The following is a 14699-nucleotide window of genomic DNA, read 5'->3' on the forward strand; positions in this document are numbered from 1 at the left end:
TCCTGAGTTTAGTTCATAAAAGGTCATAAAAGTGTGAAAGTTAAGATAGCTCTCGGTTGTCTTTTTCCCATGTTCCCATGTCCTGCTTTCCAGCCTCTGCGCCGGATCAGTTCCTTACCACATCTCCTTGAATTATTGTGTCTCTAATGCCGCCTCACTGCTGTCTTCAATTATAACTTCATACAGTTGTGGATGGGCTTAGTGTTTGATGTGGTCTCTCTGTTATTCCCCAGAGTGAAGATGGAGCAGACCAGGACAGTCCAGAGGAGGGGACGCCAGCGAGCCCCCGCAACAAGCGCAGAGTTGGGCGTCCTGGCAGGAAACGCAAACAGCTGCTTCCTGTGAGTACTGTAATTACAGGCTCTTGTTGGCTTTTTATACTCCACCATGCGGCACATGAGTGAGTGCGCATTATTCACCTATACAAATTCCACCGTCCAGCCTGGAAAGATGTTTTACAACACGCATGCACTGTTTCACCAGGAACACTTTGCTTCACATTTAAGCACTCAGACCTGCTCGCTGCTCAGAAGCACTCGCAGGAAACCAAAGAGACACTTACTGCATTAATCAAGTGTCACATTTGAGTGTGTGTGACAGCTAGTGTGTCAGAGCACTTGCCTTCTCACAGCAGCCTCCATCGTTGGCTTTTCTTCTGCTTTTATGCATCACTTGAGACATTTTTTTTTTAACAGTGTGTCTAAGAACAGGGAATCCCCGACACACTGACTGGTTGCAGGGCTGAACAGTCATTGCACACAATCTCCCCCAACATCTAACGCTGGCTTCATTTCTTCATAGTCTTGTCTTCATTTTCATCTGTGAGTTTGACTTCATCCCACACATTTTCCACATATTTGCTGTGACCACTTTCAGATTTGAAGTTAAGGCAAAAATATTTATTAGAAATAAACTTGGCATTACGCTCTATGTGCTATGATAATTGTGTACTCGCCAAAGTAATATCTCTTAGAAAAGGAGGTTTGAAATAAGTCAAAAAGGAAAATCAGACAGGATCAAAGTGACTTTATTGGAAAATATTTGTAAAGGAAAACCAAGGTAGGCGGCAGGATGACTAAATGAACTGTTTGATTGATTTATATCTTTGTTTTCCGAACATGTTAATAACACCAAATAGACAAAAATCATCAAAATATGAAAAGTAAATCTATTCAACAATTTCTACTGCAAAATTTTACACAAAGCAAACTACATGTTTGAGAAGTAGTAGGATGAAGAATATATATTTTTTATTCCTACCCCTTATCTAGTTTATACTACGACATACCCAAGTTTTAGGGACAATTTTAGTTGTTTTAAATACCCAAATAAACACCCAGTGTCAATTGCAAAGAAAAGAGAGATTAAAAAACAGCCTTTCACAACCTTTCCTCCTCTCTGTACCTATCCAAAATGTATTTTTCTTAGCTGTGAATGCTTAGAAGACAAGCTAACAGTTAAACTTCCCAGTTCAACTCATGGTACCTGCTGTTGTTGTGCTGCTTGAAGAAAGGGTTGTAGAGAGTCTTGAAAGATATTGCAAATATTTGTTTTAACATCCATGTTGTTTCTGTGTTGTTTGGCCGGAGCTTCTGAAGAACACCAAAGCTTTTTTATTGGTTTCTTCACATTTTCAAATCCTGTTTGAGTGATTTTAAAGTTGGTTTCATGATGCATCAGTGCCTGCCTTTTCAAAAGAGTCTTTAGAACTAAAAAGAGAATCAGTTGTGTCTGCAGTGCATTTATGTATCTGTTAATCCTGTGCAAGTCATGGAGACCTTTACATAGACAGAAACAAATAACAAACCTAACTACATCTAACTCAACATCCATTCAAATAACAACATAACATAGAAATTTGCAAAGAAAGATCAGTTATGTTGCTTAATTTGTTCAATACTGAATGCAGTGAGAACTTCACATGCAGGTAATAAAAGCTACAGAGAGGTTATGGTGGAGAAAAGGTCACATTCAGGTCTGCACAGGTACTAATGTATGTTTTTACTGTACAAATCTGCATGTTTATGAGCAAATGTTAGTAAAGTTTGCTCCAAGTTCAGCTGGTGTGTTTTGCTTGCTCTGTGTGAGCTCGACTGGGGGATTCAATCTGGCAACCTTCCAGTCACCTTTAGCCCAGCAGTATTAAGCTATGAGCTGCGTTATTACTGTACATACCCCATGCTATATATATTTCTTCACTCTCTCTGATCTTCAGGTATTTGACAGCTCCTCTCCTACTCATTTCTCCCTCCATTCATCCTCTTATCGCCCACCTTGTGTGTATGTGTGTGTCTTTGTGCTGACTGAACTCTATGGTGGAATCAGCAAGTCAATATAGCTGATCAAACAACCCCCCGAAAGAAAGGACTGAGCTACTCTGAAAGTGTGTGTGTGTGTTTGTGTGTCTGTGTGTGCATTCATGTGTGCAGGAGAGCAGGTCTGATCATGCTTTGATGTCTGAGCTCTGACAAGGTAGGCAGGATAAATGTGGGTCTCGTCAAGCACACACACACACACACACAACGCACACAAAAAGATGAAGGCCACTGTGTGCATGTGACACACACACAAGGCTGCAGATAAAATACATGTGTGCGTGTTCTGCTCTCTTAGTCGTAGTTGTAAAAACACCATAAATCATAGCAGCACGGTAGAAATATAGGAGTCGTAGATGTAGTAGTTTTGATAAATGATTTGTAGCAGTTGTAGTAAAAGTAGTGCTAATGTGTGTGTTTAAAATGCAGGTAGAATTAGTAGAAACATAATATTAGTAGTAAGCGTTTTAAACTTAGTAGTTGTAGTAACATAATCACAGTAGTTGTAGTAATGGTGGTGTTAGCGGTTAAATTATTGTCGTTGTGTTAGTGGTCTTAGTGGTGATATAAGCAGCAGAAGATTTGGTAAAAGCAGTTCTAGTTGTGGTAGAAGTAGTGGCCATCATATGAGCTGAATCAGTGGTAGTAGTGTAATAGTTGTTGTCGTAGAAATAGTAGTTTAAGTTGTAGTAGTATTAATGGTATTAATGTAATAGCACTAGCAGCACTAGTAAAGAAGTAATAGTAGTAGAAGCATCAGTCTTGATAGTAGCATAATTTTTGGTCATTATATCATTATTGTAGTCAGAATAGCCCCAGTCTTAGTGCTTATACTGTATAAATGTAACAGTGATAGTTAGCAGTAATAGTTGTTTTGATGATAGTAGCAGGAGTAGTAGGACTGCAGTAGTAGCATTAGCATTAGTGGTAGAGTCGGTCATCTTTCAAACGGGAGGTTGTTGGTTCGATCCCCAGCTCTCTCAGTCTACATGTGGAAGTGTCTTTGGGCAAGACACTGAACCTCAATTTGCTCCCTGTGCCATCAGTGTGTGAATGTTGGGCACTTCACGTATCAGTGTCTGCCATCAGTGTGTGAATGGGTGAATGTGACATGTTGTGTAAAAGCAGTTTTGAGTGGTCGCAAGATGACAAAAGCGCTATATACGTACAGTCCATTTACCATCAGTAGTATCAACAGTATTGGTAAAAGTAGTAAAGTAGTAATATTTATACCTCTAGTAGCGCTGAAAAGTGAGTAATAGCAGTAGCAGTAAAAGTAGTATGATATACAGTGTTGTGAGTATTGTGGGAGTAGTTGTAATAGAAGTAGTAGGGGTCGTTATATATCAGCAGCAGTTAAAGTTCTGATAGTAGCAGTATTATTACGTACATATTTGGACTAAGGTATGGGTAGGGGTATAATAGAAGTTAAAAATAGCAGGAACAGTAGTTGAATAATAGTGGTTGTAGCAACAGTAGTATGATAGTAGTAGCAGTCATAGTAGGATACAAGTTTTAGTAACAGTAGTTTTAGCCAGTCCTAGTAGCATTTATGGCAGTAGTGTAATACATCTCATAGCAGTAATAGCAAGTAGTATTAAGACGTAGTAGTAGAAGTAGTGGTACTTGTTGTCGAAGTATAATACAGCTAGTACAAGCACTAGAAGTAGCAGTAGTAGTAGTTGTAGCAGCAGCTGTAGCTTTAGCAGTAGTGATGGCACTGGTATTAGCTTTAATAGTAGCATAGCATTGGTAGTGAAGGTATTATAGCATTAAGAGTAATAGTAGAAATAGTAAAGATTGTAGCCCTATTTGTTGAAGTATAATAACAGCAGTAGTATTAGTAGCCATAGTAGTAATGCTTACTGGCATTACTACAACTACTAATTATGATGATGATAGTACTATTTTAAATGTGTTATCCCAAGTAGTAGCTTGCAGAAAATATATCTGCTTGCCAAGCAGACAGTATGTTACTCATTACCACACACACACACACACACACACACACACGCACACACACACACACACACAGTAGAGTGTATCCAGGAATAGATCTATTGTGTGTATATAAGGGTGGAGCTGTCAGTGACACTAACTATAGAGAGCAGAGAGGGAGCGAGCCTCACTGTCTCTCCTCTGTCTCCTCTGCTCACTCCTTCACCTCTCTCTCTCTCTCTCACACACACACACACACACACACACACACACACACACAAAGACTCTGAACACACACATAAAGTATTATCACTGTAATGATAGTATCATGGATAAGTGGATAAGCTTCATGGTGCTTAACAACTTCAAGCATCCATCTTTTTTTTTTCATCTTCCTTCACACTATTGTTGCTTCTTGCTGTGGTTCAGTATTTATATTCAGTACAGTCAAGCTATAAGTAAGAATAAGTGTCGCTCACTTCCCTTCACCCTTTTTTCTCTTTTTTCATGCGACTGGAACCATGTGTGGAGCAGCTGGTGGGTTTTTAAGCCTGCGTGTGTGTATGTGTGTGTCGCACTTGTGGTTTTTGCTTAAACTCTTCAGACTAGTTTGAATTACAGTCGGACTACAGGACTACTATAATTTAAACTGATATAAATAATGAAAGTTTTTATGCACCCTAATGACTAGATTTTATCCAGAAGTAAAGCTGAACTATGATTAGCAGAAATGTCATGTAAAACCGAAGGTCGTAACTTGGGCTGAGCATAAGTTCATCATTTTCGGTTGGATCTTGGCATGTATGCACTTTTCTCTGGTTTCTTTTGGTGTTCCAGTTTTGCGCCAAAACCTCAAAGGTCACAGAGACCTTGTGGAAAACTTGTGGTCGTGTTTGCACTGTTTGTTGCTTGTAGATTGAAAGTAACTTTCCCAAGGCCAAAAGTCAAAGAAGTGTAATGTTGCAAAAACGCTGCAAGTAAGTGTGCTTGAGTTGAGGTCCTGTATTACTTAACCTAAAAGCTCTCTACAGTGTTTAAATTCAACTAACTTCATAACAAATCATGTGCCGGTAGGTTGTCGCGGAATTCAGATAAGTGTAAAAGAAAATTTGACTGAATCATTACATTGGGAGTCTTTTATAAGCAAAGTGTTGCATGGGATTTTTTTATGTGCTTCAAGATAACGAGGTTGTGCATAACATTTTGGTGTCTTTCATGATTGTGTCAGCAGTGAGCAAAATATTTGCCTTTCAAGGCCATTGATGTAGTTTATTGTTGTTGGAATGCGTTGGGTTATAAAGCTGTTAAAAGAATTTAGCCTTCCATCAGTGATTTACGCCATTTGACAAAGTAATAGAAAATAGTTGCAACGATTAGTCAAAGGTAAACTATTTTGATGAATAAATTATCAGTTCAGACACATGAGCGGTGTGATAATAGAATAAATCACATTGACTTTGGGCTAACAACACTGGAAACTTCTGAGTTCTGGTGGAAATACCGCTAAGTGACATTAACAAACCTTTTTTTGTTTCTGTAATCATATTTAGCTCTAATTGTAAAGTTTCAAGACATTCATTTAAAAGACCATAATGTGACGTTTCTGCTGATCTTGCTTTATGTTCTGTGTCTTGGATAAATCAAATCCATCCAACCACAAACTCTCCCGATAGACCCGACCAACATTAACATCAGCTAAACCTCCTTAATAACGGGCTGCAATACTGTAAAACCACAGACATGGCTTATAAAATTACAGTGTCTCTGTTTCAACTATGGCTTACAATAATTTAAAAACAGAGCGTCAGATTACAAACCTCACTGCTCGACAGAAAGTAACCATAGCCATGCTTTGGCCATTCTAACTCCTCCCTTTTCACAGGGGTTTCTACTTGGGACGCATTCTTAACACACATTGTGATTTTTTCTACTTTATCCTTTTATTGGTAAAAGAAAAAATATAGCCCATATATATCATTAGAGAGCAATTGTAAAATAATCAATCGCCTTTACCTCTGTTCTGGGAGGTTACTGACTAGTCTTTATTTGCTTTGCTTTGTTAGATAGTTTGAAAACTCAGTTAGTGTAGCAACTAGGGATAGCTGCTAAAACCAACATGGCAACAGTAGCTATCTGCAGGCATGAGTGTGAGCTGGCAAAAAAAACAGCTAACAAGTTTCTGCTTCATTATTCAAACAGCCAAAAGACATTTCTTCTTGTGTATTTGTGTTTGTTAATACTTCACGCTACATGGTTTCTTCTTCTATAAATCAAGCGTTCACACATTTATTTGCTTTATTAGGTTACTGTGGCTGCTTATTTTAATTATTGCTGGGGCACTATTGTTTTATTGTTTGCAACATCCTGTTCTTTTTTCAGCCTCCCCTCGGGTATCATCAAAGTTTAACCCATCCTAAATACTGCCCCCGGTTGGTTTGTTACGTCGTGCATGCAGTTTATGTTAGAGTCAGTAAAGTCAGGTACTTTCCACGCAATTCAAGATCAAGGTTAGAGGCTGAGAGAGGAGGAAGTACGGGTCAGTGAGGAGTGGTTTGAAAAGATGAAAGACAACATAAGCACACAGTGTACACATATAGGAGGTGTCTTTTGTGTGAGAGTTTAACCCTAATAACTACAGTTAAAAGTTATCTGCACCTTGATGCACAGTGGGCTTGATTGTCCAAATCTTCAAGCTGAATTCTCTCAGTTTAAAGCTGCATTAAGCAATATCATGTAAAGTGACATCAAAAGACTCCCTGTAGTGTGAATGATCACTGTAGTCTGCAGCCTGAAACTGCATTCAGATCATAGTTTTGCTTCCTGGCCTAAATGAAACCCAACACATGCACCTGCTCTCATCAAGGGAAGTGTACAACCAGCTCAGACATGCCGCTTGTACACTTCCTGTTTAGCGCAAAATGGCGGAGAGGCGAAGTGGCTGAAGGACGTCGAACATATAGCAATCCAAAGACATCCAGATATTTTTCTCAGAAGTTGGTGGACCAAACCAGGGCTGAATTGCATTTACAATCGACATGTGACCAAAAAGATGACTGCGAGTCCAGATTCCTCTGTTTCTGCTGAATGTGTAAGTAGTCAGTTGTTTGCTTAAAAGTTAGCTGTAGGAGCTGATGTAGAATCAGAGTCTTTATGCCTCCTAATGTTAAAGAAACATTGCTTAATGCAGCTTTAATTTCTCAGTGCTAAAAACAATGAATGTTAAAGCCACGTGTTCACATCAGGGACACGTGATAGTGCACTAGATAGACACCGATGCATTCATTTTAATTTAATTTTAAAGAAACTTTCATCTTGGTTAATTCATGCCATGATTTTTCTTGTTTTGTGTGCACAGTTTTAAGATTCATCTGAGCTAATTTACTGCAGTAATAATCCACAGTGTATATTATTTAAAGCACATGGTTGATTTTTGCATAGCAAGCTATATACTGATTTCAACCACTTAAGACAAGTGGTTGAATTTAGTCTTTTGCTTAACTCAGATTGTTTGATTGTTTTGTGTCTTTTACTTTTTTGCAATCTGTGAAATGTTTTAAACAGAAGTATGTATTTTATTTTCCAGCCAAATCACTTTAATCATTTCAGCAGTTCATTCAATGTTTTCTTCACTTGATCATGTTGCATTTCACATATACAGCTTCTCCGCTAATAGCTGCATTATTCATATACATTTACACAGTTATGGCACATTTTTAAGGACAATTGATTGAGACTTATATGCAGCATCTTTCTGTTAGGCATTATCTGCTGCCAACTCTAATAAAGCGCTGTATTGTCATTAAAAAAAATAAATGTAGAGCTAAAGGGTCGAGTTCCCATCGATATGCAGAGTGGAGTCGTATAAAACCCAGCTGCATTTTAGAGCTTAATCCTGCATTAACTTTTCGACCTGGGTTAATGTAGAGGCAAATGAAAGTCCTTATACATGCACTTACTGTGGCGTCTTGCGATTCTTATTTTTTAAATGCCAAGCACACATTATGCAAAATATAATATGTGGTCTATGGATTCAATGTTTCCGCCATTAACCTCCAAAAAATCTACCATTCACCCAAACCTTGCTCCTGTCGAAGTACCCCGTGTTCAAACTGTGTGCTCAGGTAGTTAAGTTTGGCCCGCGGCCCTTTTTGTCACCTTTTGTGTTCTCTGCCTTTTACAGGCCTTCTCACCTGCTCATTACAGCCTTTGTGGGCTTGTTAGCGCTAGCTAGCTTTAGCGTCCCCTTTGAGCTCCACATTCACCCCTTGCTCTCCGCTTTTTAACAACCCATCTATAAAATCAGTTCTCCTGTTTACGACGCGCATACGCAGAAATCCTGCTGGCCTTTTAGAGTGCACGCAGGATCAGAGTTTAGCATCATTAGCACGGGTGAGCTAATGCATACGCCACTGAATTAGAGACAGAGTGAGGGATTGTGTGCATAATCAAACAAACAGTGCACTGCAATATTTACCCTTTAATACTTCTGCTTAATACGTTTAACCTTTTAAAACAAAATAATTCATGTTTTTGAGTTATTTTTAGCGTAACTTAATCGTAATTTAATGAGGGGTTGGCATGATTTAACAGGAAGAGTTTGTCCTGCATGCGCTCATTAATCATAAAAACTGTTAACAACATCAATAGTAATCCCCTTATCATCTCATAAGTGTGTGTGTTTGTGTGTGTGTTAATGGGAGCCAGGGGTGTTTATTACACTGATCCTATGCAGACACTCTGCTGGACGTACCTGCTTTGCATTGTACTAACAAGGGCAGACTAATAGCTATGTGCGTGTAATGCAGTAGCTCTTTGATTGCGTGTGTATGCAGCAATTTTATGTGTGTGTATATAAGGCCTGTACGTGTGTATGTGTATAGTTATTATGCCTGTGGAGTCCTTTGATGAGTCTAGACAAGGGCCAGCAGCAGTTTTCTCAGACCTAGACTGTGCTCCGTCTGTTTCCCAGGAGATGGCGACCTCTGACCCCTGTGCAAACGCCCCCCCAACCCCGCCTGAGGATCCGGAGCCCTCCCCCTCACCTCGCAAGAAGCGCGGGCGTCGGAAACTAGAGCGAAGCGGGAAGAATAAAGGTATAGATTTAATACAAAGTGGTATCATTCTAATGATATGACTTTGTCCTTACATAAATTTATTAGGAATATAGAATATAGAAGATCGACAACAGCTAACTCTGTGACATATTAGATGCTTTAAGGATAAGAAAAGTTACAATAATTGATCATTTATAAGCGTCTTCACCCACAATTCTTTAAGAGCACTTGTGTCGGTTTACTTGCAATTTTAAAATTCAAATGACTTCCAGATTGCAGTGTCTGAGGGCATTACAGCTTTGAATATGGATGCCTGGGCAAAGTGATGAAAACCATGACTTTACCTCCTCATTAAAGCTCTTGTTAAATCTGTACAAATGGGCCATTTCCTGTAACTTTTCTTCTCCTGCAGACGAGCCAGACGACAGAAACTGCGACTCCCCCAGAGAGGTGAAAAAACCAGTGAGTTTCTTTTTTACTCCCAAAAATGAAGAAAAATCATTTTCTTAGTATAAGCAGATTTAAGAGTAAGTGTATAACAAGGGGGTTTTCGTGTGTGGTATGTGTGCGCAGGGTGAGACTGGGAGGCTGCGGAGGAGGCCGGTCCCCAGAGTGACTTTCCAGGCTGGAGATCCGTACTACATCAGCAGGAGGCAGAGAGAAGAATGGCTCAGCCGCTGGAAGATGGAGGTGGGAGAGACACAGGTCTCTGTTTGTGTGAATTTTCAGTTTGAGTAACATGAAGGCTTTTATTTTCTTTTGGAGCCTAATCAGAGTAAAACGACTGAAGTTAACACCTCCATCAGAATATAATGGGTTGAATTTTTTTATCATGCTGCACTCCTCAGGTTTAATTGGCTGTAATATCTGCTTTGAGAATTTGTTGTTTTTGAATTAGAGTTGTCGATGGATGCTTTGTGTTGTAGAGCATCCAAAAACGACTAGAAGCTAGCTGTGGCTTTGCTTTGTGTAGTACTTAGAAGTCACATAAAGGGGAAATCCCATTAAGAAGTCATATCAGTCTTCACATCAGAAGTGCACTTTGCTCAGTGTTGGGTGATATCGCCTTAAATGTTACCTCTCAGGGATTATATAACTATACATGCTGTGTGTTTTTTTTTTTTGTTTAATGTTCATTTTGCTCAAATAAAACAAAAGAACAGCCATAAGAATTAACCTCTGAACATTATTTCTACTATTTAAAAAGTGCAATGAAGCCTCAAAGCTTGTTCAGTTTAATCACCGCTATGCTCATGACATACTGCGCCAACTGAAACATGCAACCAACGCATTTAATTATGGCTGTGCCGTTGCTGCCCACTGTTCACCTTAATGCTATGCTCTCATGTGCTGATGCTGCTAATCATATAGCTTTTCAAAAGCTCCACCTCCACCCAACATCCACCTGTAGGCTTTGACACTTAAAGAGGGGGGTATTATGCTGTTTTAAGACATGTATACAATGTAGGATGCCCCTGTTACAGTTCAAGGCCATGCCCACCCAGAGGCTCAGTCTGTTTGGAGATTTTTTTCACTCCACCTCTCAACGGCTCTGCTCGTCAAGTTGGTTAAGAGTGTCTTGGAGAAAGTGTTTCTTTGGCTGTGAAGGAAAGACATCAGTGTTTACTTTTCCAAAGGACAAGAGCAGCAGTCATTCATTTCAAATCAAAAAAGTGAAGTTTACTCTTTGGCGACAACTCTGAAACACGGCCACGGGGTAGGAGAGCTGGTCATTCAGAAGAAAGTGGGCTTGTAGGGTCGGGGTTTCTTAAAGGGACAGAGCCCACTGAGTCGTTTCAGGCATGATTAGTTTTTTTAACTGTAAATTATGCTAAGCTACTTCACAGGTATCACAGAGTGAAGTATGAAGCTTTAAATTAGCATAATACCCCCTTTAAGGACGTTAGTATAGTCATTCCCCCTTCCCTGCTGAGTTTCATCCAATCAGACTTGTGGCAAACACTGTTTACACTGTTAGCAAGGGCAGCTAGCAAGCTCATCAACTCCAAATTAGGCAAGAGTCTTTTTAGCAAGTAGCATCTGCCGATTACATTTTGTATTTAACCAACAACCACCTTCTTTTTCTAAACCTAACCGAGTAGGTTTGGTGAGAGTTTTGCAGCATTAACCAAGTCGTTATTTTTTTGACCATGATGACAGAGATCCAGTAATGTCACTGTAGAGGTGTTGATAATAAAGCGCTCTGAAACACTCTATTGTTTCTGATAACCGGTCATTAAATTGTCTGATAATATCTGAAGAGGGAGCTTACATAAATCATTTTTAATTGGTGAATCCATGAATCAGTTTTACACCGCTAATCAAGGTTCACGTCAGGTTAGTTTGATTAATTATGTCATTAATAATTATAGTTTTGTACTGCTGGGAAGTCCTGGATAAACTGCAATATACTCATTAATATTTCAAGGCCTTATTGTCCTGACTGGTTTCTCCATACTGTGGCTAATATGATAATTTAATAGTTTTTAAATTGCAATCTATGTGGTATCAAAGAGGTTTTTAAAAAGGCTTAAATTTCACTTGGTGGAGGCTGCAGAAACCCTGCACATTATAAGTATATCTTTCATTATCAAACTGTAAGTAGGTCATTACATAAGCCTTTTCATATGACAGAAATTTGTTTCAGAGCACTACTGTATATTGTCCATAAAATAAATCATGACTTATTAGAAGATTCCCGTTGTTGTGGCCAATTTAGCCGGCGTTGGACATTGGAATTCCTGCAGTATTTAGTTGATGTACTATAACAAAGAACATTTGTCTGTTTTGAGTCAAACTGTAAATACTTTCCTTGAAACCCAAACCACTGAAATCTAATTATATTTATTTATTTCCTCGGTATTCGTCACACACTTTTGTTTTGCAGTCTCTTTGCCCGTCTTTAGTCTGTAGACCTTATTTGTTTACACTGGAAGGGAGTGGACTTCCCTTCCAAACAGACACACAGATCTCTGCTGAAAGACAGTCCGGGCTCCTTCAGTTTAATTTGCTTTTTGCAGTGACTCAACACTCGCGGTGAAGTGACATTGAAAGTGAGAATGCTGCTTTGCCCTTCTCTGACTGAAAAGCCTCGTCACGCACCATTTTTTCTCCTTAAAAGATTTCGTCTTAGTTTGAGTCTGACATGCTTTGGTTGACATTTTAGCGCTATAACAGTGGTCCTCCGCCCTTTGCCCCTCAGCCCTGTTACATGGGTTTTTGTTTTTCACTGCAGATTAAACACAGTGGCTGTGGTGGAGCCATGCCATTTAATTGTTTTGTTGTTTAATTGAAGAAGAATAAGGGACAATGCTCATTAATCAACATGGGAACAAATGTAAATGTAGCCGAGTTAGCCGAAAGGGTCGTTTTCATTTTGCCAGATGTTGTTGGAATCCTAAAACAACAAAAACAATTCAATAGGCACAGCAGTTAAAAATATACTAGTTTGTCATAAAAGCAAACAATACAGACAACGTTATGATATCAACATGTCATTTCTTGACATTACACTTAAAAGACTGACATGATGGGGACTCTTATTGGATGTGGTTCTGAATTCCATTGATGTGATCCTCTAGAGGAAAAGACGGCCTGACTAAATGCAGATTTTCTGAATGGGACTGTGCAGTCTCCTCTAGCTGCACCTCTAGTTGCTCTGTTTGCAGTATTTTTATTGTGTGCAAGAAATAGGGATTTTAAAATTAACGGCTCGTGTCTTCTTGTGTTTTGATTTAAGCAGGCATTAGCTATCTATTTCCGCTTTGCAGCCGGCTGGCAAAGCAAGTCTTTATCTACCATTGAAGGAAATGAGGTCGTGTCCTCAGTAATATTTCTGTAAATCTGGGGATATTAAGTGAAGTTAATGTTCATGGCTGATTCTGATACTTGTGAGACTCTGGCATTAGAATAAATGTCTTTATAAATTTGCCTTATTTGATGATATAGAATTGTATTTATATAATATGTATTAGAAAAAGTATCAAAGCCACATTATGAGAAATTAAAAAAAGAATAAACTCTGAAAATATTATTTCTAAACACTCAGATAACTTGACCGATTTTGGATGGTGGTTAATCAAAGATGTCGTAAGTGGCTGGGGGGGGGGTTTGGATCCTTGACTTAAGTATTTAATATTAATATAACAACTTCTGTGACTGCATAGATTCACATAAATGTAACCTGTTGTTTTGCGTCTGCCTTAAACTTCAATATAAGACTTCAATATCACAACCCTCATCAACAAACTCTTCGCTAAAATATCTAAGAACCCGCTGTGTGCTGCTTCCCTAGCTCTAAACATCATCAATCACAAAGTTAGCAACCAGCTGATGAACATAGTGTAGCATTTAGCAGCTTAACAGCTAATTATTTGCATAAGGAGCTGGTGGAGACCCAAAGCAAAAAGAAAGTTGTCTTTACCTGGGGGCCAGAGATGTGACTCCAAATGATACTTATGTATCTCCATGTGTGCGGGATGTCTGAAAAGGGAACTAACAAGATAAACATTACGACTTAAAAAGTCAATAATATGTCATATTTTCTTAACAGCTTGTTCTAAAGTCCCTACTAGCCAATATATCATATTTTTCTGTGATCATATGCAGATAGAAACATTAACACATGCATTCACTTATAAAATTATTAATATCTGGCAACTGGTGTGTAGAGAACATACTCTGGAAATTATACTGTGCTGCTTTGCTGTAACCTAGAGAGGGAAGGAAGTAGAGTGTGTGTGTATGAGGGGAACATTAAAGTGTGAGACAGAATGATACAGGATGTGTGTGTGGTCATGAGAGGAAGAGAGAAAGTCATTCAGGGTTGATTGACAGGCAGCGCTGGCTGAAACAAACAGAGAAGTGAGAGTGTGTGAAGTAGAGCAGGAGTGTGTGAGAGAGACCGACTGAGCAAGCAGCAGCGTGGTGTGGCTGCAGCTTCCTCTTGTTTGAACTTGTTCTGTTGCAGTCTTTGTTTGATGGACACAAACCTCAATTATCTTCTCACAAGAAGAGAAAAAGCTGTTCTGCTTTCGCATAAGCATGGGCCTTGAACATATTGAGACTTTTTTCAATCTTTTATGTACAAACAGTTTTGTTTGAGTTGTGAATGAAGAGAATAGTTTTAAAAAACATCATGCATAATTGAACCATATGTCAACACACCCAAACTCTAGTGGGTCAAACTGATACCAGCTTGTCTTCAGCCTGCAGGCTGTTTCATGTGCATGTGACAGCTGCAGAGAGAGAGAGAGAGAGAGAGAGAGAGAGAGAGAGAGCGCTTCCTGCTAACACTATCTTCTCACTTAATGACTCATCACCTGCTCTCCAGCCACAAGTGATGTGTGTTTTACATGAGTGTCGTGAGAGAAAGTGATACGAAAACACAGGC

At 39.1% G+C, this 14699-nt stretch overlaps 1 protein-coding gene across 6 annotated transcripts in view; it reads left to right on the plus strand.

Moving 5' to 3' along the window:
- The window catches only part of LOC138585339 (DNA (cytosine-5)-methyltransferase 3A-like), a 66874-nt gene that overhangs the window by 15938 nt on the left and 36237 nt on the right, over positions 1 to 14699 (plus strand). For 3 of the 6 annotated variants that reach the window (XM_069657636.1, XM_069657637.1, XM_069657639.1), the window contains exon 3: positions 234 to 341. In XM_069657636.1, the coding sequence (XP_069513737.1) occupies positions 234 to 341 (108 nt within the window). Of the gene's footprint in view, positions 1 to 233; positions 342 to 7092; positions 7342 to 9222; positions 9347 to 9719; positions 9770 to 9880; positions 9998 to 14699 lie in introns of those variants that run through there. The other 3 variants (XM_069657634.1, XM_069657640.1, XM_069657635.1) reach the window with 2 other exon arrangements.

The sequence above is a fragment of the Semicossyphus pulcher genome, unplaced genomic scaffold, assembly GCF_022749685.1.
Source record: "Semicossyphus pulcher isolate SPU_LCO1_2020_fin unplaced genomic scaffold, fSemPul1.0.p SCAF_11, whole genome shotgun sequence".
Lineage (NCBI taxonomy): Eukaryota > Metazoa > Chordata > Actinopteri > Labriformes > Labridae > Semicossyphus > Semicossyphus pulcher.